This window comes from Protopterus annectens, chromosome 1.part0 (assembly GCF_019279795.1).
Source record: "Protopterus annectens isolate FY-2018-M chromosome 1.part0, PAN1.0, whole genome shotgun sequence".
NCBI lineage: Eukaryota > Metazoa > Chordata > Ceratodontiformes > Protopteridae > Protopterus > Protopterus annectens.
The window spans coordinates 776,344,839-776,371,675 of NC_056725.1; the positions used below are offsets into that span (position 1 = coordinate 776,344,839).

General features: G+C 39.8%; 1 protein-coding gene across 1 annotated transcript in view; it reads left to right on the forward strand.

The window, feature by feature from the left end:
• LOC122794480 (adenosine deaminase domain-containing protein 2-like) overlaps nt 1–26,837 on the forward strand; it is a 1,461,320-nt gene that overhangs the window by 883,528 nt on the left and 550,955 nt on the right. Inside the window, exon 8 of the mRNA XM_044062915.1 lies at nt 3,569–3,736. Within this exon, the coding sequence (XP_043918850.1) occupies nt 3,569–3,736 (168 nt within the window). The remainder of the gene's footprint in view (nt 1–3,568; nt 3,737–26,837) is intronic.

A 26,837-nucleotide genomic window follows, 5' to 3' on the forward strand; every position in this document is an offset into this window, starting at 1 on the left:
TATAGTCCACCCAGGATTTAGGTAGCTGGGGACTCTTGTTGAGAAACAAATGAAAATTGACAACATCAGATAAAGAAGTTACGTACTCACCATAACATTCCATATGTGTTATTTTCATTCTTCCTCAACTCCTCTCCCTCCAACCCCTACCATTTTGTTAGTAACTTCTGGAAGAATGAGAAGATGCTAAGGGAACCAGTGTTCCTCCCTTTAAGCTCCAGATATTGGTTTCTGATGTAATGGATGTTCCTTAGTTTCTAATTAGCAATAAGGTCAACAAACAAGACCTGAGGTATGGAGGGGGAGAAGCTCAAGAGTTTTCAGTATCCACAAGCTGTAAAAAAGTGGCTGAGTCAGATCCAAGGATCTGATCCGAACCCACTTGTTGAGGAAGAATGAAAATGGACAACACAGATGGAAAGTTATGGTGAGTACATAACTTCATTTTCTCCACTCTGTGTCAACTGCGCAAGTGCAGTCGTTATCAGTATGTCTAGATTTACTACCAATGTTAAGCAAATTGTTCAGGTTTTGACATGAGAAACACAGATGATCAGTATTGTCAAGTGTTACCTTTAAATATACATAGCATTTAGTGCACTTTACAAGATACTTGTGCTTTAGCAAATCATCAATGGCATACTCTTTAAATAATCCATTTTCAGCTGCAAATGAATAAAGAATTCTTAAAGAAGAAGAAAAGGTAATCAAAATCAGTTACCACAGAATTCACAAGGATTTTAAATCATCTTGTGTGAGAAAAATCACACAAACAGTGTACACTAAATATTGAGTTACATAGAATAAAGTTGCTGGTCACACACAAGCTGGAATTCCTTTACATTGTGTGCACATGCCCACAATAGCTTTTGCTCTCTATCACTCACAGTTGCACCTCTTTTTAACAGTAAAGATCAATAAATTACAAACCAACACAAGATTCCTTGGATAAACTCTGGATTCTCCTGTTTGTAGTCTGTATGAAGTTATAGCTGACTAAGCCTCTTCGGTTGGCTAGAGTTTGCCTGTCTAAAATGTATCCCTTTCTAATAACAAATAGTGAACATTGAAAGTAAAACAAAATATGAATCAAAGTAAATATTCTTGTCTACAAGCTAATTTCTTCATACAGACAGTGAAAAAATAATGGTAAAAATGAAGTATAAATCAAAATAAATATTCTCTTACCAGTCAAATAAAAAAAATATATATGATTGTTTAGATAAGCTTTGCATTGCCCTCTAGACAATCTCTGTGAATTTATAGCTGACTAGGCCCCTTGGGATGACTAAGAGTTTGCCTAACTAAAACCTGCCTCTTTCAAACATCAAACAGTGATAAAAAATAAAATATAAATAAAAGTAAATATTTTCTTACCAGGCAACTGCACAATCAAATCACAAACTAACACAGGACTAATTAGACAGACTCTGGATATCTAGTCACAGTATGTGTATTTGGTATCTCTGTGTGTGTCACAACTTTGTGAAGGGGACGTCTAACCATATCAGTGACTGACAGAGCAGTTCATTAAAGGGGTTGTGCATTTTCAGCTGCCTTAAAAAGAACCCCTCTTGTTCTTGGGGCTTCAGCTTCATGATTAACTGTACTGCCTATTCTTCAGTTTAACCAGCTGAATTCTGAACTAGAGGCCATTATCTTTACAGAATCTTGTTTGGTTGTTAGATGTGTACTAGGCTAATGGCCCTGGAGCCTTTACAACCCTAGCCCATAGAAGTGCCCTGGCATTGTGCCGCCTGATATTAGTTCCCAGTGCCTTTATCAAGTAGAGCCACTGGAGTGATCCCCAGGGTGAACTCTGTTTCCCATCCACTCATCAAGATTTCTCTTGAAGAGGGCCAGTGAGGTGTTCACAAAGATCTTGTGCCCTTAAGGACTAACCCACATTTCTCTTGAAAGTTTTTCTTTTTCTGTAATATATTTATATTTTTGTAATCTCATTTTTCCAAGGCAGATTGCAAGGTAAGCAGAGCCGTTCTTACCATTAATGCATACCATGGTCTCTTCTGTCTGAATTGGGTACATAAAGTAAGGAAGGCAGACCATGTATTTTGTTTTCTTTGCCTTCTCTGCTCTGTGTGAAGTGGCTTCTTGGTGCACAATCAAGCATGTTTGGTTTTCTAATTAACTCTTGGAAAAAGCTGCTGGGTTGTATTGCTGCTTTTACTCATTTTAAGAATGTCTCCAGTGTGTGCATTTGTACCATGGCCTGTGGTTTGCTTCACATATTCTCCAAGCATTATTACTTGGACATTGATTCCAGGTTGCCTTTGGCACCTCATTGCTTCAGGTGTTGTCTTTCTGGACCACGTTTTTTAGGTATTTTGCCAGCTTTGGCCTCCCAGGTGATTCAGTCATACAAGCCTGGGATTCTTCCCAGCTTTTCAATTCAGGAAACCCTGATAATTAGTTAACAATATTAGTTGATGTAAATAAATATATGACTGTGGAAATTAGTGACATTTCAGACTTAATGCCTCACTAGAAATATTAAAAGTGTAAACCCCATTAGTTAACTACTGTAGAAGGCTGCTCTGAGATAATTTCATGTAGCAAGTACGCATCTGTCATGTGTCATCTACAGAACATGGACATGTCCTTAAACTTGAATGGACAAGGTGTATTTTTCTAGTTCAGTTCCTGAACTGTCTTTGCTTCCAGATTCAAAATTATTCATTGAGAATGAATTGTGACTGTCCCTCTGTTTAAAATATATAAATTAAGGTGAATGTTGATAACGTTGTTTTAGGTTTAATTGCGGTTTAATAAAGAGGCTAAGTTTTGCAAGAAAAGAGGTCATATCAGATGACTGCTGGTCAATAATTTACATATCACTATGTTTGTTACACGAGTACTAACTTCGGGCGGCACGATGCCAGGGCACTTCTGTGGACTAGGCTTGTAAAGGCTCCAGGGTCATTAGCCTAGTACACACCTATGAACCTATGATTAGTTTCCATACTGCTGAAGGTAATAATTTGAAGATTGTGGACTCTAACCAAAAGCTGTGACTGCTGTGGACAAGAGGACTGCAAAACAGACTCACCATCCACATAAAACAAAGTTAATCCCCGTCCATATTCAAGTGCAACTTAGGTCTATGGATGGGAAGTAGAGCATTTTACCCCAGGACTGCCCACTGTACTGCTATTGTACAGAGACAACTCCTAAATGCTTTATCCCATGCATGGGTCCCCTACAGTTAATTTGTGATATAATCTCAGTTATCATTAGGAGTAATATATAATTGTCGACCATGGGATGGGTAAGACTAATCTATAAGCAAATGGGCTGGTTTATTTTGAGCATAAAAAGGGAAACTGGCTAGGCTTAAAATAACCCACAAAGGCAACTAGACCTTACCTTTGAGCCTATTAATTTTATGTATAGTTGATTATACATGTGTAAGTTTCTGTTATGCCATCAGGCAGGTTGATCTGATTAATTTGTGTTTTTGTGTTTGTCATGAATGCTTAAAAAAAAAACAATGTAGTATAAAATAGTTAACAAACCCTTTAACATTTTGAAGTGTTTGTCTGTTTTACAGATACCTTTATAAACAGCTGCTGATGTTTTACAGTGGTGAGGCAGAGCTTGCAGAAATGTCAATCTTCTGTACTTCTGAAAACAGCAAGAGATTGTCTCTTAAACAAGGAATCTTCCTCCATCTTTACCTTGCCAAAATTCCCAGAGGAGCTGCAGAGTGTGCACCATCGTAAGTCTTACTATAATTTTTGCTTAGTGTAATATGTTAAGCTCATAAATTAACAGTCTGACTGAACTGTTTTCCCCCTCAGAAATAAACTGCTGTCATGTTTCTTCACACACATGCACACAACACACATGTTGAGTCTAGGATGCACACGGATTGAGGGGGGGGGGCATGATAGACACACAGCTTTTAAGCAGGAAACAAGTACTGAAGCTAATGAGGAACAACTGTTCCCTTCTGTATGTAAAGGTTACAAATGACAAATATTTGGGGGTTTGCTTGCTTTAATACTAGAAGGAATTTTGGAAGGAGTCCCAGGGACTTTGTAAAGAGAATGCAGTCTGAAATTATACAGGGGAAGTCCTTTATCCTGAGGAATGAGCTGTGACTTGTCTGAAATGAATTCATTCCACTTATAAAGGAAGGTCAAAAGAATTTTACATGTGGTGCTGCAGTAGCGTTGTCGCCTCACAGTAAGACGCTGTCCAGTTCGATTCTCAGCTAGAGCGTCTTCTGTGTGGAGACATGCGTGAATGGGAGTACCTTTGTTGAAGGTTGTGCGTCAGGGCTGGTAATTCGGCATGTAAAAATCAACTACCAATCATTAGCGGACCGGAGTTCCGCTGTGGTGACCCCTAACCAGGAAAAGCTGAAAGACACAAACAAACTGCATATTTTTTGTAATATGTTAGTGTGTACCTAGTTAAGGGATAGAGGAGCTGTTTCTTTGTTTTTGTCAAGGTTAAGTGCCTGCTTGGTTCTGCTATATTTGTTATTGCCATAAAAAATCTCACCAAGAAAAGACTGTGGATGTTCTTCTTGTTTTGAATGAAGCAAACAGATGTCCTTTTATTTCACTGTTGCAGTATTCTTCACCTCAGGGATCTGTTGCCAAGGATAGCCCAACATCCGGCCAGTATGCCTAAGCCTTTATGCATCGTACGTCACACTAATGCTCCCTGTACTGAACTAAGGGCGTAATGATGATGTACTGACGCAGCTACCTAGAACTTCTATGCTGCCAGTCTGAATGCCGTCATCACTCATCGGTCTGAACTCCCTTTTGCTGTGATGAATACCTAGCCATCAGATAAGTGCCCCTTTGTTTGTTTTTTTTTTTTCTTTTACTTTTGGTCTTGTTTTCCTTTGGTTACCTGGAGTTCATGTCATCCAAGAAGGGAAAATGTCAGTGGGTGTAGCATTTGTAAGACGTTTGTGCCCAAGACTCTTGGAAGCTGGTTGTCTTCCCTGGCCACCTATCTTCAGAACCAGAGGCTTAAGCCCTTAGCCCAGGGTAGCATGGCAGAATTGATTAACTCCAAGGTACTTCTATTAAGCTAGAAGAAGGCCAAGAAGCCTCGGGCATATTCTTTGGATGTCTACCCTCCATTAGACGTCTGTCTAGCAGTGAGGGATAGCACTGCAGGCCATGTGGTGTCTATATCAGATTCCTGTGCTGCGACCCTGCTGGAGGTCGACATGGATCCTTCCTTTTGCATGTCCTCCGAGGCTTTGCAGGTGTCTGCTCCAGATTTCGAAGGGGAATCATGGTTGATTGTCTCAGAGGACTGTAAAGAGATTCTACAGATTCTGGTCAGGAAAATGGTTCCAGCTACTTTTATTGAACCCGGTCAGGGTTTGGTTCCTTCAGTGTTTGGGCTGACATACCTACTAAGAAAAAGCAAAAGACAAAACATTTGTCTGTGCATCCTAAGAATCTGAGGGAATGGCAAAAGTTTACTTAGGGTATTTTTAATGCCGTAATGGCCCAGAAACCTCCCCAGGTGGTTTCTGTGCCTTCTGCCTCTTGGACTTGTATTACTTCTAAATGGGCTAGGAAACCAGATTTCTCAGATGAGGATTCGGAGTCTAATGAAGGGTCTTTGTCTTACTTATCTGAAATGCTTTCTCCTTTGGATTATGGTTCTGATGAGGAGTCCATTAGCCCTGAGTCTCCTTTTGAGTAATTGTCTTTTGGGGATGTAACAGCCAAAATGACGGAATACTTTAAGTGGATATTCTTCTCAGGTTTCTGTTATCCAAGTGGTATTATGAGCTGCTTCAAGTGGACACTCCTAAACCTTCTGCAGTACTTCATGTGTTGGCTGCCTTGTTAGACATCTTTACAGCTGCCTGTAAGTCTCCTGATTCTCAGTCTCCTTCTCCAAAGAAACCTGACAGGTTCTACAAGGTTACTGAGGATTGCCAATTCTTATTTAAATGCTCTTCTGCTAACCCTGCTGTGGTGCCTGGCTCCTCTGACAAGCTTTCTAAGCCTTTGCCCTCTTCCAAGCATCTGCTTTCGGATAAGGATAGTAGCGCAATGTATAGGAGTGGTAAGAAGGTGTGTACTGCTTTTACTTTGTCCTTTTGGGACATCAGTTACCAAACCCACATCACCAAATATGCACTGGCCTTGATTGCTTAGGCTTGTCAAGTTATTTCTGACTTCTGTGATTATGAAGGTAAGTCTTCTACTTTATCTATTGGCTCTACCTCTCAGGTGGCTCACCACTCTGTCAAGTGCAGCAGTGATGCTGCTGTTGTCTCCTCCAGAGCTGCTGCCTTTAGGTCTGTCATGAAGCATTACATTTAGCTTCGCCTACAGTCTTCACCTGAGGACATTAAGGTCAAATTGCTGGATACTTCTTTGGATAATAAAAATCTGTCTCTGACTGCTAATGTTGATATCTACCCCTAAATTCCAGAGGAACTATCCTATTAGGTCTACGTTTGTTCACAGGCAGCCTTATCAGGCCACTAAAGGCAGAAATAGTGATAGGCAATCTCCTCATGCGAAGTCTTCCCAGGCTTCTGTGGCCCAGAAGCCTCCTTTATCTGTCAAGTCTGCTTCTCCTTGGCATTTTCCACCTCCAACCTTCGGCCAGCTTCCCTTTTCCTTTCGGCTCTCCCTCAGTCTTTCAAACTGGCATCTCATCGCCTCAGATTCTTAGGTTCTGTCTATCATTCGTCAGGGTTACTTCATGGTCTGGAAGTCTTTCCCTCCTTTTTCAGGGATTCCTCAAACTCTTCTGAAGCCGCTTCCATATTTCTCAGAGGTCCTTGGATCCCTGGTGGACCAGGGATCTAATCAGCCTGTCCCCCTTTCTTAAGTAGGAAGGGGATTTTACTCCAGAATGCTCCTGGCTTCTTGAAAGGGGGGCACTTGGAGATGTATTCTGGATCATTACTTTCTTAACACCTTTCTCAAGGTTCCTTCTTTTTGGATGCTTACTCTTCAAACCATGTTTCATTTGTTACTAACTCAAGCTTTTCTGGTGTCCTTGGATCTGAAGGATGCTTACCTTCATATTTCTATTCACCCTCTTTTCAGAAAGCATTTGCATTTGTCTGTTTCTTCCTCTCATTTTCAGTTTTCTGCTTTGCCCTTTGGCCTCTCTACTGCCCTGAGGGTGTTCTCAAAATGCTTAGCTCCTCTGATTGCTTTCTACAGGCTCCAAGGCATTCAGATTTTTCTTATTTAGGCAACCTGTTGCTCCAGGCTCCTTTTCCCAGTTGTCTGTTACAATATTTGGAGTTCATCCTCTGGGGTTCGCGATCAACTTCCAAATGCCTCTCCTGACTCCCTGTCAGGATCACGTGTTTCTGGGTTGCAGGATTCAGACAGCGCCCGTGTTGGCATCTCTTCCACCACCAAAGATTTTGTCCTTCACAGCTTTCTTTCAGTCTCCTCTTTCTCTGCCTGCCATTCCATCCAGAGTGTTTCTTCAGGCCCAGAGATTCATGATCTCTTATATTCCATTGATTTCTTTTGCCAGACTGCATATGCGGAATCTTCAGTGGTACCTAACATCAGTTTGGCTTCATCATTGCCACCCTCTGGATTTTAGAGTGCCTCTCCTTCCTTGTCTCAAACAGGAATTTGAATGTTGGATTCAGCAACTTACCCTTAGCCCAGACCTGCCCTTTCAGCCTCTGGTTCCTTTTCAAGAACTGTTTACCAGCGCCTCAGACATGGCATGGGGGTTTCCTTTTGTCACCTGGTCTCTGCCCCCCTCCCCACCCAATCCGAAATCAGACCATATCAGCATCAAAGAGAGTGAGAGTTCTGCTTCTGGCTCTTCAGGCTTTTCACCCCACACTCTTTTCAAGCCTTCTAAAAGTTTACACAGAGCGCGCCACAATGATGTGATATGTCAACAAGCAGGGGTGCACAAAGTCTTACCTTTTTTACAGGCTGGCTCTTCAGGTCTGGGATCTGGCTGTCGGTTATCAGTTAACTCTTCAGGTAGTGCGCATTCCTCCAGAGCACAGTCTAGTGGCAGACTCTTTGAGCAGGTCCAAAACACAAGCTCACGAATGGATTCTTCACAAAGATATGTTTCTGGACATTGTACACTGGTGGGGTGTTCCACAGGTAGTTCTTTTTGCCTCTTCTCTGAACAGGCAGCTCCCTCTTTTCTGTTCCATACTGCCATGACATTTGGTGTGGATGACAGACACCCTTTCTTTTCCTTGAAAGGGGATGTTTTTCTGTGCTTTCTCTCCCCTTCCCCTACTTCCAAGAGTCCTGCAGAAGATTCAGCTGGACTCCCCAAAATTCTTGCTAGTGACTCCTTTTTGGCCAAGACAGCATCTAGCCAGGAGCAGTCATCACACATTACCTCTCTGGTTGGACCTCCTCACACAGGACTAGGGGTCATTCATCCATCCTCACTTGTCCACTCGTCAACTGACACTGTGGGTGATAGGGTTTTTATTACTTTTGGGTACCTCTTTTCTGATGACCTGTTCAGAGTTTTACAGGAGGCAAGAAAACCTGCAACCAGAAAGTCTTGTATGTCCAAATAGAACAGATTTTCTGTCTGGTGATGTGCTCATAGCCAGGACCCTTTTTCAGTGGGGGTTCCTCTGGTCCTCTCCTATTTGTGTATGAGTTGCTCCAGTCTGGCTTGGCCTATTCTTCTGTAAAGGCCCTTTTGTCAGCTATTTCTGCCTGTCTGCCCTTGAATCCTCCTTTGGCTTCTCGCTTTGAGGTAAACTGTTTTATAAAGGTGCCTTGCATCTTAGGCCCACAAGGAAGCTTATTCCTCCTCCTTGGAACTTTATTTTTGTTTTGGAAAAAAAATATCCAGACTCCTTTTGAGCCTGCAGATGTTCTTTGTGTTTCACTGTTGCAGTCATTACATTTGGGTTATCTGCTTGCAGGTAGCCCTCAGTCGGCCTGATTAACAAAGTCTTAGGTCCTGCGTCAGTTGCTGTCCCTTCTTCCATGACGTCAGGTCATCAGGGGTATAAAACATGCAGCCGATGCCATTACACCAATCGGCAGAAGCAGTTTGCAAGTGCCAGTCGGCCGACTCCTGAAATTTTCGTTTTCTAGTTTCAGAACCGAAGTCTTCAACTAAAGCTAAGTACCCCCTTGGGGAAACTTTTTCTTGCTCCTTATCGATGTCAGTAAAAGTTAATAATTGCATTACTTGTGGAAAGCAAATACCTCCTAAAGATTTTAATTCGTACTGTATTCCTTGCCTAGGCCCTGACCACGGCATACCTTGCTGTCGGTTTTGTGCTTTATTTAATTAGCGCACTATCCGTCGTTGGTATATTTTCACCTTTCGGTTCTCGGTTTAATTATTCAGAAATGTCATTGGTTAGCCATCCGACTACTGGGATTCCGAAAAAACGCAAAGATAGAGATAGGCCACCGAGGTCCAAAACTGCCGACAACGCTTCTCCTAAGCCAATCGCCAGTACTCAGTAAGGCGCTTTCACAGCTCCTGATACCCGCTACTTCTGATTCACAGGCCTCTACTGAGACCCATTTGGAGTCTGGTATGCCACAAGATGCTTCAACTATGGAACCCGCAGATGTCTCTACCTTGGATGGGTCCGGAGCCGCTGTGCAGGCACCGGCTTCTGAGTGTGTATTCAGGCCTACGGACTTGTATATTAAACCGACGCCTCCTTCTTTACTTGGGCCTAAATCTCGATCCATGCCTAAAAACTGACGCCCAGGCCACATGCTCAGGCCTCTATGCCTAAAAAACAAATGATAAGAATGACTGAAGATCTAATAACTCTAATCAGGGGTAGCCAACCCCCCCCCCTTCTAAGAGGCCTAGGACTGAAGTTGATTATGAATCTTCTGATCAGGATTCTGTTTTTTCTGATGATCTGGATTTGCCCTTATCTACTTATGAAGATTCTGATGCAGAGGACTCCATTCCCTCTGCTTCCCCTCCTGAGGATTTTTGTTTTGGGGAAACCTTACAATACTCTAAGGGAGCATTTCCACTTTGAAAGCCAGGATTTTTCTGATTCAAAAAAGAGGCTTAGGGATTTCCTTCTCCTACCTCAGCATAGGCCTTTAGCTATTCCTCCTGTACTAGACATTGTTGATGATGCTTTTTCGGAATCTAGTTTGCCCCTGATTTCATGCCTCCTGCTCCTAGAAAACCTGACAGATACCACAGGGTCCCTGAGTCCCACAAGTTCCTTTTTAAAAATCTTATTGCAGATCTAGAGACTATTTCACAGGGGTCCAAGGGCATTAAGGCTTCTACTGCTAAAAATCCTACCCCTTCTGATAGAGACTCCAGGGTGCCGGATAGGTGGGGTAATAAGGTTTACACTTCTGCAACCTTGGCCATTAGGGCTTTAAACTGACAGTTTCATATGTCAAAGTATCAGCAACATGTTATTGGACTGCTTAAACAGAAAATTATGTTGATTCCTGACTGTGTGGAAAATAAATAATTACAGGATTTAATGCATTCTGCTGAACAAGTTGGAAAACATACTTTGCAATGTGGTTTTGATTCATTAGAGGCCTCTTGCAGGGCTGCTTTAATGGGTCTGTGCTCAGAAGACATGCTTGGCTTAAGGAGCAATCTTTGCCTGATCATGTTAAAGCTAAATTGTTGGATGCTTCTTTAAATCAGGACCGCCTGTTTGGCAACAAGGCTGAGGAAATTCTTAAAAAGATGGAAGATAAAGCTAAATCTGTGCAAACTGTTAAAGATTTTTTTACAAGTTCAGCCTCCTAGATTTAGTAGACACTGGCCCTTTCCAGCCCCTTCCAGGTCTTCTCAAGCCAAATCCAGACACAGCAAAAACCCCAGGTTTCAGTCCCAGGGGACACACAGAACTAAGCAGTGGGGGACCTCCACTTCCAAATCTGGGAATAATAAGACTCCCCCTATGGTAAACTGTCTCAATGACTTCCTTTTAAAATTTCCAAGCACTTAACTGACTGCCCCTGTAGGGGGAAAGATTGCTTTTCATGCAAAGAATTGGAAACTCATTACCCAGGACAAATAGGTTTTAAATATAGTGTCCCAGGGATACAGATTTTGCTTCCACATGTTGCCAACATCAAGCGGGTGGCTGGAGCTACCCCCAAATCAGTGGGCAGAGGCCCAAAAACAAGTACTTTCTCTCTTAAGCATGGGGGCTATTCATCTGGTACTAGAAGAGGAAAAGGGACAAGGTTTGTACTCTAGACTTTTCCTGGTACCCAGAAAAGACAATTCATGGTGTCCTATCCTGGACCTGTCTACTCTAAACACCTTTTTGGAGATTCCAAGAGTCAAGATGCTGACTCTTCAACAGTTACTTCCTATGCCGGGCAAAGATGCCTGGTTGACAACACTAGATTTAAAAGAAGGATATCTGCACATCCCAATCAGGGAATCTTGCAGAAGATACCTACGCTTCAAAGCAGGCTACACGCACTATCAGTTCTCTGCACTGCCCTTTGGCTTATCTACTGTGGCCAGGGTATTCACAAAGTGCCTAGCTCCAGTTATTGTATTTTGCAGGCAAAAAAATATTCAGATAAACAAAAATAAAGTGGCGTAAACTGCCCAAAATGACCAAAAACTCCAAAAGCAAGGTGCAGAAATGGAGATGATGTACAGTCCACTATAAAGCTTTATTTAAACACCAAATCCACAAACAGTATGAAACAGAATGAAAAAGAACACTTGAAAATACATAAACGCCTTAGATATTCCACCATGCGTTTTCGTCTCATACATAGACTTCATCAGATGACCAGCCTGTTCCAGGAGGACCAATATTTAAATGCAACCAATTAATCAGTTTATTATACAGTTAAGTAATCTACCAATAAGTTATAAAAGTACTTAAGACCATAATTATACCCATACTTCATTTAAAAAGCTTGCAAAAATTTATCAAATCAACGTTATAGTTCTTTATTCTTCTCAAATTAAAACCCATTAAATAATATTATAAAATCTTCAAAAAAGTAATTATTTAAAAAAGTCATTTTTTTTTTTTTAAAGTAGTTTTTAATATAAAAGTATTAATAAAATACAGGATATTAATTTTGTGCAGACCTGTGCCCTCTAGTGGCTATGTTTAGGTTATATTTCATATCCCTTTAGAGCTTAGCAGATCTTAGCTTTAACAAAGGTTTAATAGAGATATAGTCGTTTAAACCTGGGAGGTCACTTGCTTCCAGGGTTATCTGCCACCATAGCTCCCTGTATTCTATTTTATCTTCCCAAGGACCCCCCCCCCCAATATAATTTTTAATTTGTTCTAAGACCATAAAACCAAAACTAGCATCTGAACAGGTCCTAGTATGTTTAAAAAGAGCATTAGTTTCCTTTCCCACTGAAATTTCATAACTATGTTCCTAGGTCCTTCTTTTTAATTTCCTTTCTGTCTTTCCCAGATAGAGGGACCCACATGTCCTGCAAATAGCTAAATATATAATTCCCTTCGTCTCACAATTGTAATATTCAGAGCTATTTATCCACTTTTTTCTACTTTCCAGGTAGTAATTTTCTAAATTTAAAATATATATGCATTGGGTACAATGGCCACATTTACGTGTTCCCTTCTTACCCCTGTTATTACTACCTACTTGTTTGTTCTCTAAAATAGTTCTGATACAGTGGGAATTCTTATAGATCACCTTTTGTGGTATATTGGACAAATCTTCTATGTCTGAGAGGGAAACAAATCTTTCCCATTCCCTTAAAAAAATCTTTTTAACAGTATTATTTAAAACATTGTATTCTTGTATTAAGGCCTGATTAAAATCCTCTCTAGCCTTTTCTTTGATAAAAATATTACTGTATTCTTTACATCCTAGTATGGGTTTAAATTTGTCAATTCTCCCTTTTTTCACTTCTTCCTTTATTTGGGAAATGAAATTCAGAGGGTAGCCCCTCTCTAAAAACATTTTCTGTAGTAACTCATACTCCTTAAGAAAATCACTTTCCGAACTTGTCATACGGCAACCCCTTACAAATTGTCCCTTCACAATGTTTTTCTTACAATGTAAAAGGTGTGCACTTTCAAAATGCAAGAAGGAATTGCAGAAAGTTGGTTTTCTATATATTTTAGTTCCAAAATGTGTACCTACTTTATATACCTCAATGTCCAAATATTGCAGGCTAATGTCAGAAATGTTATATGTAAACCTCAAAAAATAGTTGTATTACTTATATACATTATAAATTTCTCTAATTTATCTTTTCCAGCTGTCCAAAAAATTACTATAGTGTCCAGAAACCTACGATATAAAGACCAACATTTTTCAAATTCAGTATTAAAAATATATTTCTCCTCCCATTTAGTAGGACCAAGTTCGCGTATGTAGGAGTACAGGCAGCTCCCATTGCTACCCCCTGAATTTGTTGATAAAATTCACCGTTAAAATAAATAAAATTATTCTTTAAAATCAAATCCATCAACCATATGTTTACTAATTTCTCATCCTGTGTTAATATTTTGTCCTCATACACAATCTCCTCCAACATTTCCATCCCCTCCTTATGGGGAATGGAAGAAAACAAATCAATGATGTCTATGGTTACAAAAAGAAGATTATCATGATATAACTTGTTAGAAATTTCTTTTAAAAGGTCCCAGGAATCCCTTAATATAGTATTCCTATGTAGCCATACATTTTTAAAATTTTTATCTACAGATTTAGCCAAAGCATAGGTTTTAGATCCCTCTGCAGGTACAATAGGTCTAAGTGGGGGGGGGGTCACTTTCACATTTGTGTATCTTAGGTATACCAAATATAGTGGGAGTTTTAGGTTTATCTACTTTCAAATACATAAACGTATTATAATCAATCAATTTCTCATACAACATATCATTTATACTCGCATCTGTTTTATTGTAAGCTATATTAATCTCATTTAAAGACACATTACAATATTTAGTTTCATCCCATAATAATGTGTTCATCTTGCTCTCATATAATATGTTGTCCATAAGCACCATTCCTCCTCCTTTATCTGGTTTCATTACCCTAATATTTTTATTGTCCTTAATTTCATACATTATTTCTCTCTCTTTTCTACTTAAGTTTCCTTTATACCCCCACCTTAGTCTGTTCTTTTCTTATTTCCTTTTCTAACACCCTTTCTAAATTTCTTAACTGGGGGTGTAAGGGGGGATTATAAGTACTTTTCCGTTTTAATTCAGTATTATTGTTTACTTTTTTAACTGGGAACATGATATTTAAATTAACTTTTCTCAGGAACATCTTAATGTCTAGTAGGCTTCTAGTCATATCACCCTTTTTATAGGGAATGAACTTCAACCCCTTAGAAAAAAATCCAAAATGTTCATTTACTATATTTAAATTGCTAAAATTGTATATAGAATAATTATTGTACGTATTCCTGACCCCTTCCACAAGAATATCAGTAGGGGATATGGTGGGGTGGGTTAGGTGAGTATTCCTTAGAATCTCCCCTTTCTCCCCCCCCCCCTCCTCTGAAAATTTGTCTCTTGTAAGTCTTGTTTGTTCATCAGTCTTTCAGATCTCCTTAGAGGGGGGTAATCTTGATCATATTCCTGTTCATCATCATAAAAATGTTCTTCATTCCTTTTGTTTTCCACCATAGGTTCATTAAGATTGTGTCTATCAAAAGTTTGTTTAAAATACTTCTGTGGAGGTATGGGGTAACTATTGTTGCCATCATATTCCTTAATATCCCTCTCCAACTTTTTCATTTTTTTGTAAACTAAATCGTCACATTTGTTGTCTATATTGTTTCTAATGGAATAATATTTTTCTTTCTCCTCCTTAATAGTAAACATTAAATCCTCCTTTACTTGCTGGTCTAACTCATCTATGTCCTTTTGTATTAAATCCTGATTCCTAACATTTTCCCTAATGATTAATCTTAATACATTTAAACCACATTTATTAAACACTTCAATGAGTTCATTGTAAAAAGTAGAACCAACCAAAACATTATTGGGAAATTTATATACCCGTAGGCCTTTAGGTACAATTTCCCTAGAAATACATTCTTTTAAATATTTGTTTTCAATCTCTAATGTTCGATATTTATGCATTAATTTGTAAAGTTTATCACATTTACTTCTATATGAGTCGCTAGAAACATACTGTTTGTTGTTAGTGATCAAGTTTAAATGAATATTTAGTCCGTAACCAGTCCTTCATATCTTTAAAAACTTTAGTTTTGACAGTACCTGTCGCCATAGCTCTAGCTTCTGGTGCCTTTGATCTCTGCCCAGTATTTCTGCTCTTATTGGAACTAACTCCATTTTCGCCCACTTTAAAGATGTTCGGAGTAGTAGCTGGATTAAAGGTTTCACCATTTTCCTCTACAGGGTCGCCGACGCCTTGTACTACGCCAATAAGCTCCCTTGGATTTTCATCCTGTATAAGTAACCCTTCGGTTCCTGGCTTATGACGCTGAGCTAGGTTTCCGTAAATCCCCACCAGGGATTGGCTGAGTGGGGTAAGTAAATCTGTCAATTCAGTAAGATGGCCAATCAATTTCCGCGATTGGCCCAGTTCATCCTGCCTTCTGGGATCAGGAAGTGGTTGCATCTCCATCTCCTCGCTACTCAAAGTACCAATAACCAATAATAAAGTGGTGTAAACTGCCCAAAATGACCAAAAACTCCAAAAGCAAGGTGCAGAAACGGAGATGATGTACAATCCACTATAAAGCTTTATTCAACCACCAAATCCACAAACAGTATGAAACAGAACGAAAAACGAACACTTGAAAATACATAAACGCCTTAGATATTCCACCATGCGTTTTCGTCTCATACATAGACTTCATCAGATGACCAGCCTGTTCCAGGAGGACCAATATTTAAATACAACCAATTAATCAGTTTATTATACAATTAAGTAATATACCAATAAGTTATAAAAGTACATAAGACCATAATTATACCCATACTTCATTTAAGTGGAAAAAGGGAGAATTGACACGTTTAAATCCATACTGGGATGTAAAGAATACAGTAATATTTTTATCAAAGAAAGGCTAGAGAGGATTTTAATCAGGCCTTAATACTAGAATACAATGTTTTAAATAGTAATGTTAAAAAGATTTTTTTAAGGGAATGGGAGAGATTTGTTTCCCTCTCGGACATAGATTTGTCCAATATACCACAAAAAGTGATCTATAAGAATTCCCATTGTATCAGAACTATTTTAGAGAACAAACAAGTAGGTAGTAATAACAGGGGGTAAGAAGGGAATATATAAATGTGGGCATTGTACCCAATGTATATATATTTTAAATTTAGAAAATTACTACCTGGAAAGTAGAAAAAAGTGGATAAATAGCTCTGAATATTACAATTGTGAGACTAAGGGAATTATATATTTAGCTATTTGCAGGACATGTGGGTCCCTCTATGTGGGAAAGACAGAAAGGAAATTAAAAAGAAGGATCTAGGAACATAGTTATGAAATTTCAGTGGGAAAGGAAACTAATGCTCTTTTAAACATACTAGGACCTGTTCAGATGCTAGTTTTGGTTTTATGGTCTTAGAACAAATTAAAAATGATATTAGGGGGGTCCTTGGGAAGATAAAATAGAATACAGGGAGCTATAATGGCAGATAACCCTGGAAGCAAGTGACCTCCCAGGTTTAAACGACTATATCTCTATTAAACCTTTGTTAAAGCTAAGATCTGCTAAGCTCTAAAGGGATATGAAGTATAACCTAAACATAGCCACTAGAGGGCACAGGTCTGCACAAAATGAATATCCTGTATTTTATTAATACTTTTATATTAGAAACTACTTTTTTTAAAAAATGACTTTTTTAAATAATGACTTTTTTGAAGATTTTATAATAATATTATTTAATGGGTTTTAATTTGAGAAGAATAAAGAACTATAATGTTGATTTGATAAATTTTAGCAAGCTTTTTAAATGAAGTATGGGTATAATTATGGTCTTAAGTACTTTTATAACTTATTGGTAGATTACTTAATTGTATAATAAACTGATTAATTGGTTGTATTTAAATATTGGTCCTCCTGGAACAGGCTGGTCATCTGATGAAGTCTATGTATGAGACGAAAACGCATGGTGGAATATCTAAGGCGTTTATGTATTTTCAAGTGTTCATTTTTCGTTCTGTTTCGTACTGTTTGTTGGTTTGGTGGTTGAATAAAGCTTTATAGTGGATTGTACATCATCTCCGTTTCTGCACCTTGCTTTTGGAAATATTCAAATAAACCCATACCTGGACAATTGTCTAATTCCGGCAGAAAGCCAAGACATACTTTTGAATCATTTGGCCTTTGTACAAAGGCTTTTAACTTGTCTGGGGTACACCATAAACGAAAAGAAATCACACCTGGTACCCTGTCAACAAATTATATTCCTGGGAGCAAGATTGAATACAACTTCCCAGATAGCTTACCTCACACCAGAGAAACAAGTTAATTTGACAACCTACTTCAAACAACTGGCCACAAAAGCTCTGCTATCTACAAGACAAATACTGCAAGCCTTGGGGTTCATGGCCTCCTGCATTCTTCTAATTCCATATGCAAAACTGCATATGAGGAAACTACAGTGGTATCTAAAAAGCTTATGGTGTCAACATTCTCAAGACCTAGAAACAATGATTCCTATCATACCTTGCCTACGCCTAGAGTTCCTTTGGTGGGCAGAGGCCTGCCACCAAAACAAGGAACTGCCTTTCACACCACCCACTGCCACTCAAACTCGTAACAACAGATGCATCAGACTATCCATGGGGGGCTCACCTGGCAGGGAAGTGCATTCAGGGCAAATGGAACCCAAGTCAAATGCACCTGCATATCAATCAAAAAGAAATGTTAGCTGTACAGAATGCTCTGACAGCCTTCAAGGACCACATTCTTTCAGGACGACTAATGGTAAAGACGGACAATACCACTGTTATGTGGTACATAAACAAGCAGGGGGGTACACAGTCTTACCCCTTCTGCAGACTAGCCATGGCATTGTGGAACACAGCCTTGAGCTACCAAGTGCACCTACAAGCTCAATTCCTGCCAGGAAAATTAAATACACTGGCAGACGGATTAAGCAGAAACCTCATGGACCCAAACGAGTGGAAACTGGAACCAAGGATTTTCAGCATGTTGACAAGCAAATGGGGGAGCCCAGATATAGACCTGTTTGCCTCTCCCCAGAACTATCAAATTTGACATTTTGCACAAGGACTTCCCACAAACAAGCCTGGAAAGTGGATGCTCTGTCCTTCAGCTGGAAAACCCTATCAGTCTATGCCTTCCCCCCTCTGCCTCTGCTCTCCAAAGTACTACTAAAAATCAAACAGGACAAACCAAGGATGATTTTGATTGCTCCAGACTGGCCGTGCCAACGCTGGTACCCCCTCCTGCACAGTGTGTCACGGTTATCTCCATGGCACTTGCCTCAGACTCCTTCCCTGCTGTCTCAGCAGGAGAACCAGATTCTGCACCCTCAGCTTCTAACACTGAACCTTGCAGCCTGGCTAATTACTTAATCTCTCCTTTGCCATCCCTCAGCAAACCTGTGATGTATATCATTTTAGAGGCAAGGAGGCCTAGTACTAGAAAATCATATTCTGAAAAATGGAAAAGATTCTGTGCTGGATCCAATCTCAAGGGATGAGCACAGCAGCGCCCAATTTACCTCAGATTTTACAATACTTAACTGAGATGCTTCACAAGAGCCTGTCTTTTTCCTCCATTAAAATCCACACCTCAGCCGTTTCAGCTCGGTATAACACAGAACCTCCCCTCTTCTCTCATCCACTGCTCAGTCAGTTCCTCAGAGGGGCCAAAAATTTGAGACCACCCAGGAGAGCTCCAACCCCAGCCTGGGACCTTAACTTTGTCTTGGAGAAACTCACTCTACCTCCTTTAGAGCCAGCTGCTACTGCAGACTTAAAATTTCTTTCTTGGAAAACAGCTTTCCTTTTAGCAATCACTTCAGCTAGAAGGGTATCTGAATTACAGGCCCTTATGGCAGTGGAGCCTTTCATCATCAATCCATCCTTCATGCCCAAGGTGGTATCCAGTGTGGCTCTTATTCAGTCTATTCATTTGCCAACCTTCTTTCCCAATCCACAGAATAAAAGGGAACAGATACTGCATTCCTTAGATGTGCACAGACAACTTAGATTCTACTTGGACAGAACTAAACCTCAAAGGAAATCTGAACAACTGCTGGTGGCATTTGCTGCAGGGGCAGAGGGGAAGACTATTTCAAAGCAAACCATTTCTAAATGGATAAGCCATTGCATTCATTTCTGCTATAAGCACCATGGAAAACCTATCCCCCAGGGGATCAGACCTCACTCCACCAAGGCTGCATCTACCACTACAGCCTTTCTCAAAGTCATCCCTACCAGGGGCATCCTAGAAGCTGCTACCTGGAGTTCTGTACATACTTTCACCAAGCATTATCATTTGCCAATTTTCTCTAAATCCAGGGCTTTGCCACTGCAGTCTTGCAGGACCTTATAGCTGGCCCTAATGCTATCTAAATTCCTCCTCCCAACCATAGCTTTGGGATTCTACCCAAATGTAATGACTGCAGCAGTGAAACACGAAGAACATAGTACAGTTGTGTACACTTACCATAAATGTAAATGTTCGAGTGTATTCACTGTTGCGGTCCTGGTTACCATCCCTCCAGCCACCTAACTTCTTTTGGCTATACCTCTACTTTCCTTTACTATGCTTAAAAGCCTTTTTGGTCTCTTTGCTTTTTTGTTGGAGGTATATCTTTGTACTTTTATATTTAATTGCTTCTCATTAGGGGGGACAAGAAAAACTGATGTAATGGCGTCGGCTGCATGTTTTATACCCCTGACATCATGGAAGAAGGGACAGCAACCGACGCAGGACCCAAGACTTTGCTAATCAGGCAGACTGAGGGCTACCTGCAAGCAGATAACCCAAATGTAATGACTGCAACAGTGAATACACTTGAACATCTACATTTATGGTAAGTGTACACAACTGTACTTTTTAGCTTCTCTGCAACACTTTATCTGGAAGAATGTCTTATTGGTTGCTCTTACTTCAGCTGGCAGGGTTTCTGTGCTTCAGGCCATTCTAGCCATTCCTTTTTTGTTTTGTTTTTTTTCACAGGGACAGGTGTCTCTTTGTAGCAATCCTTTTATGCTCAAGGTTGTTAATAAGTTGTCCTTAGATCAGGCAGTACAACTCTCTCCCTTTTATCCTTCTCAGTTTGCTAATGAGAATGTCCTGCATACCTTGGATTTACATAGACTACTCTGGTATTATTGTATTAAACTAAGGCCTTTTGTAAGTCTGACCAGCTTTTTTTTTCCTTTCATCACAGGACATTGGGTTTAGTTGTCTGTAAGCAAACCATCTCCTCCCGGATTTTTAGGGCCATTTCCTTTTGTTATTATTTTCATGCCAAGTATCCGTCTACTCTTTTAAGGCATATGTGACTATGTTGGTGCTTTCTCCAAAGGTTTGGACACCAATTCCATTCTTGAACCTGCTACTTGGTATTCAGTGCATACTTCTACTAAGCATTATAAAATGGATGTGGTTACTACGGCCAGAGCAAGCTTTGCTAGGGCCATTCTGCATGGATTTGCTGAGGGTTGTTCACAGCCATCCACCTCCCAGTCATTTTCATGAGCTGTTGTACTCTCCCAACAGTGAAGAATACTGCAGCAGTGATAGAGGACATAGTACAGTTGTGTAAAATCTTATCATAACAGTCAATTTCCTTCTCTTCACTGTTGCAGTATTTGGCCCCTCCCTCCATCCTCCATTTTTCTTTTAGGCTTTGTTTTGTTTACTGTCCTGGCCGAGGACTGGCCGAGGATCCCCTAATTTCCATCTGCATTTTTTCCCCTTCTGTATGTGCATAGCCTCCTTTGTTCTATGGGAACTGTTCTCTGTTGGGGCAATTAAGTTCTGGGTAACTGCATTTGTATGTCACCTTTATGCCCTACTTTATTTCGGTCACAATTCCTATCAGAATGCCTGTCCAAGTTAATACTTAAGGGCCTTCTCCTTGTGTTTGTGGGAGAATTGGCCTCCTCTATGTCAGACTGTCTATTACCTAACAAATTGTTGGAGAGACCCATGGACATGGCTAGGAGAAATAAACCAAAAATAAATAAAAGTAGAAACAGAGAGCGGGAAATAGAAAAGTCAAGAGATAGAGGTTGTCAAGGAGTCGAAAAGATTCCTGGATCCAGCAGGGGGCTATGGACCTGGTTCCAAAGTCTTGAAATGTTCATATCCAACATTCTTGTTCTATCTGGATCCATTCTCCATCTTCTTCCTTACTAGTGGAGCTTAGTTTTTCTCTGAAGTTAACTCCTACCCCTCCATAGAGACATTTTCTTAGGTGTTGCAGGTTGCCCTCAATGCCTTCCTCTTTCAGGTCAATGCAGTCATCAGTGAGCCTTTCTGAGGCAGACATGGATAGGTTGATGCAGAAGTTTTTGAGGACTTGTATCTAGAGGGTCGTTTTCCCACTCCTCCTTCTCCAAGGGGTACCAGGATCAGGCCTTTTCACTCCCCAGTAGGTTTCTCCTTCCTTGAGCTGACTTTCTGATCAGACAGTACTGGATTCAAGCACTTCCTGTGGGTTCTCTTTATCAGAGCTGGTAGACTGGATGTCTTTGCCTCAAATAGTGTCCCCTCATCTGCTCGACTGCAGTGCTAAATCTTGGATGGCTCTAATGCCAAGAGATCAGCATCATGGAATGGGGGTTGGGGTCATCTACAAGACTGTTGGGCCCATCCCTTCCCTTTGGAACTTCATAGCTCAGCCCCAGCTGTCTGCTTCAGACCCAAGCCAGGCCATATCTTATGAGGGTCTCTTATATGGGACCTCGGACCCCAAGACAACTCCTTTGAAACGGGCCTGTGTCCTGTGAAGCATTTAAGAAGGTTCTCTTCTTGTTGAAAGAAGTGACCCACTCTTGTTCAAATCCATCCCGACCCTCTCTGCTGTCTGCAGTTTTGGTTCATCAAGCATCAACAGAGTTTGTAGAGTGAGCTCCCCAGTGGTTTCTGATTCTTCCCCAGGTATCCCCTCACTGTGTGGAATAGCACAAAAAGCATACATGTAAAAGGGGGCATTTGGACTCCCTCGAGAGTCTTTCACTAATGACACTGACCTTGATGAAGGATGAAGAGTCCCTAAGGTCTCCCCCTTTGAAACTCTCTCTTTTGGGGACATCAAATTTCTTAGGCAAAGGGGAGGAGGCTGCATCACTGATTCCCCTTCCCAGGTAGAGCCTGTGTTCCTTCAGGCCTTTTTCCTCAGTGGTTCCCCCATGTACAAACTGATAGACTTCATGTCCCAGTGGGTATGGAAGAAGCCAGACACGGTGAAGCTCATTCCTTACAAGCCCACTATGATCTGATCTCACCCCCAAGATATGCCACACTGGAGCAAGGGGCCTGCAGTAGATGCCATCGTGATGGTGGTGGCCATGAAGAAAGAATTTTCTAAGGAGAGTTCCTCTCTGTCCCCCTAACAGTTAGTCCTGAGCCCTGGACAGAGTTGGAAAGCATGTTTACGCATCAGTGACGTTTGCCTTATTTGCACAGAATTGCCTCTCACATTTAACCATATTTCAGAGGGACTTATCTAAAGAGCTCTCCAAGTCCCTCTTAGGAACCGTGACAACGGAATCCCTCAAAACACTGCATTCTTGGTTGGCAACCATTCAGTCCATTACTAATTTGTCTATGTGCCTTTTGTCCAGTACGATGAATGGCACATCTAGAGCAGCAGGCACTGGCATTGCCATATGCCAGCATGCCTGGATACATCTTGTGACTGTGTAGAGAACTTCAAAATGTCCTTTTTGAATGCCCCTTTTGATGGGTCCACATTTTTTGTAACTAAGTTTAAAGATACATTCACCAGGAATGAACAAGACCACAAAACTCTGTCTACTGTCAGCGTCAACTTCTCCACCCTACAAAGACCCTTTTCTCTAAAGGAAAAGGATGGGAAGCTGTTATGGTTCATAAGTCACAGGGTTTTGCACAGGGCAGTCCTGGATACAGGCCACTCCCCACGGGACAGAGAGAGGAACAATAATGGACTTCACCTTAACCTGACTTACCCTAGTTGAATTCTTTCAGAAGGTTACTGAAGCAATGGATGTAGACCTCACAAAGTTGTTCAGTGATAGTTGCCAAATTCACCCAGCTAAATGTTAATCCCTTTGTAATTTGTTGGATAGTAAACTGGCTCACTAATAGAACCCAGGAAGTTGCGGTGGGGAGCCTTTCCCAAACCATGTATTCATTATTGTTAAACTCCTTTTTCATAGTGCAGCTTATTAATAACAACATGGTGTCCAGGTCTGAGGGTGTGATAATTTCACAGTATTCTGCACTTATTGGGCTAATCAAGTATAATGTCCTGTCGGTATGTTAGTGTCCAAACACTTGACACAACTTGAATGACCACAAGCTTTCTTACCAAGAAAAATTAAGGTTCTAAACCATAAAAGTATATTGACGGTCTCAAAGTCCTCTTTTTGACTCTTTCTTCTTGGTAGCTTACAGGCTACTGAAGGGTGATTTTTTTACCTTGCTTTTAAAGAACCTCAACTGACCCCATTCTTTCGGATCTACTGCACATCTGTAAGTCCATTATTGGTAGAAACACCTGCTATAGAGATTTTAAATTTCTGCAGCATAGATAGAACATCCATCCATCCTCAACCCCTTTTTCCATTTTTGCACATGGGGTCAGGTTGTCGCATCAACTGTGGCAATCATCTACAGCCAAGGTTTATTTCAGATACAGCATAAATAGAACATGTTGGAGGGTAAATATATATCACAGAGAATCCCACTTCTCTGGAATCCTGTTTCTCTGCACATAAAGCAGAGTATGTGTCAACATTCAAGCATAGTCTGGATGAATGGTTGGGAAGCAACAAGTTCACCCCTATTTTAGCACCCTTGTTATGGATAGCTGTAACTTATAAATGTTTGTCTGGCTCTGCATTATTCATACCTAAAATTCAAGGACTAAAAACAAAAAAAATCGTGGAAAATGCAAGGCTAGGCTTCCGAAAATCCTTATGAATAGTAGTTACTAGCAGTAACCTATCAAGTACCTATCAACCTAAACAGTTCAAGCTTCCTCTATTCTCTATCCTTCCCTTCTGCAGCCACCCTATGGCATCTGCACAGGAGGGAGTCAGAAAGAATAGAGGGGTCTTTAATCATAAAACCAAACTTATGCAACATGGTATATCATTGTTTATGTAAACTTTAATACACTTCCTTATTATTACTTATACCTTTTTTCTTTGTACCCCCACCCTTTCATCCATAACTGAAATGTTATTTCTTTGATCATATCATTAACATTCTATTTTTATTATATAACAGCTCATCGCATCTTGCTTTTCACAAAAAAAAAACATGAACAAGAAAATAATTTCCTATCCAATTTTGCTATGTGTTTGTATTCTTTTATATTCTCTTCACCATACAAAATCATTTCCATTGATACTTTTTCAGTACTTCCATTATTCAGTATTTTCTTACTTTTTATTCAAAACACATTGCACAATGACATTTAACAAAATACCCATGGATGTATATAATAAAATATTTTCATTGTCATATTATACCCATTCTTTTCTGATCTGATGATGTCAGTCTTCATTTTATCCTTGACAGATGGGTTCAGTTCTGGTACTGGACCTGACTCTGCTGTTACTACAGCTTGCGCAGGTCAAAATCTCTCGAGCTTCATCCTTACCCACAATCCCCCTGTCCCAGTAACTTCAGATCTTGTTTGCCACTTTTCCAGGCTAACGCTTTCACCTTGGCTCTTGAGCTAAGTCAATTTTGTATTAATCGAATAAAATATAAACCTGCTAGGAGTGAATATGCTCTCCGAAAAAGCTAAAATCCAGATAAGATAACAAAATATAAACGGCAAGAGCAAAACACAGTAGATAATCCAAAATGGCATGTAAATATCCTCAATACTTCAATAGTCGCAGTATATCAAGAGACAGCAACAAACGATGCAGCAACTAATTCAGTATAGGAATGTATAAATTTAATAATAATACACAAACAGGTTAGCGCTTTCACCATACAGCTTCATCAGACCTATAAAAACATCTAAATCCATCAGTTTAAATATAAAAAACGGCGGGAGAAACAGCCAATCTTAAAGTGAAAGTACTAATATAAAAAATATATACATTGTCTATCCATCAATGTAACAAGATATGAGAAGTGTAGTCAGCCTTAATCAAATACAGTAAAAACTATCTAAAAAAAAAAAATATATATATATATATATATATATATATATATATATATGTAGAATATGTTATAAAAGCAAAATGACAATATGAAAAATAACATAAAAAATATAATATATGTATATGTACACAAAGGACCACAAACAGTACCAACATAGGGATCTAACCTCTGTGTGCATATAAATATCTAACATGTAGTGTCCCTAGAAACATTGAAATATATTACTAAAATTCATATACATTGTAATGGGAAGTAAAACAAAATAAGAAGATCTAAAATATATATGTAAAAAAGAACAATAGTAATGTCAAGACATGGTCTAAGCCCTTAATTTCCTCATCTTAAGGAAGGGTTGAATGGGAACTTGTTCAATCCAGGGCTGGAATCTGATCTAAATCTCATAATCCAGTTTGTCTCTCTTGCTTCTGTGAAGGTCTTAATGTCCCCTCCTCTAATACTTCTATATATATTTTCTATTATTTTGAACCTGAAATTGTGTCCTTCTCCTTTCTCTGTAACATGTTTGGCTAGGGCATTGGTCACGGATTCTATCCTGATGTGATAGATGTGTTCCCGCATCCTGTCCTTCGGACACCTATTGGTCTTACCAACATAGAATTTTGTATTAATATTTCTAGTTTTAAGTCTCTTGTTAGTGTTCCTACTGTTTATCATTATATTTTGTAACATTTTTATTTACTTTTGCTATCCCTTATCCGTTCTAATACACTTGCACGTGTTCTTTCTATCATTGTTGATAGTCACTTCGGTGTAGCTATCACTGTCATTGTTGATAGTCCCCTCCCTTCCCCATTTCTAGCTTCTTTAAAAAAAAATGTGTGTGTGTGTGTGTGTGTGTGTGTGTGTGTGTGTGTGTGTGTGTGTGTGTGTGTGTGTATATATCAGTTTACAATTAGATTTGCAAACTGCAGTCGATCAAGAGTGACAATGTCTACTTGCAGTTTTATAAGAGGCAGTTTTGCAAACCCAAATATATCGACTACACTATGTCTCATGAGTAGTGTAGTTCGAGTATTTGAGTTTGGAATTTTGAGAGGAGATCGCGGTTCAGTGAGGAACAGGGAATTAACCCATTTCCTCACTGTAGTGCGATCTTGGAGTTGGTATATATAATTTGCAGGGGGTGTGGGTGGTGCAGGGAGACTTGCCCCCTTGCAAAATAGCAAAAGTGATGTACTGTTGAATCTAGTGTATGGTACATTACAGTGCATAGCTTGCGTGACTGATGTCACTTCCTTCTGTGCCGAATCCATTGAACTATGGGAGTCTATGTATTCAGTTTCAAGTTTCTTGCTTGTTCACTACTGCAATTTTCAAGATATTGGTTCGACATTAAGGCTGATCAACGGATGCAGTTTCAAGGTTTATAGTAAACCATATACAAATATAGATATATATAGATATATATATATATATATATAGAGAGAGAGAGAGAGAGAGATTTTGTGTGTGTGTGTGTGTAGTGTGTATGTATATATATATATATATATATATATATATATATATATATATATTTATATATATGTATATATATATAT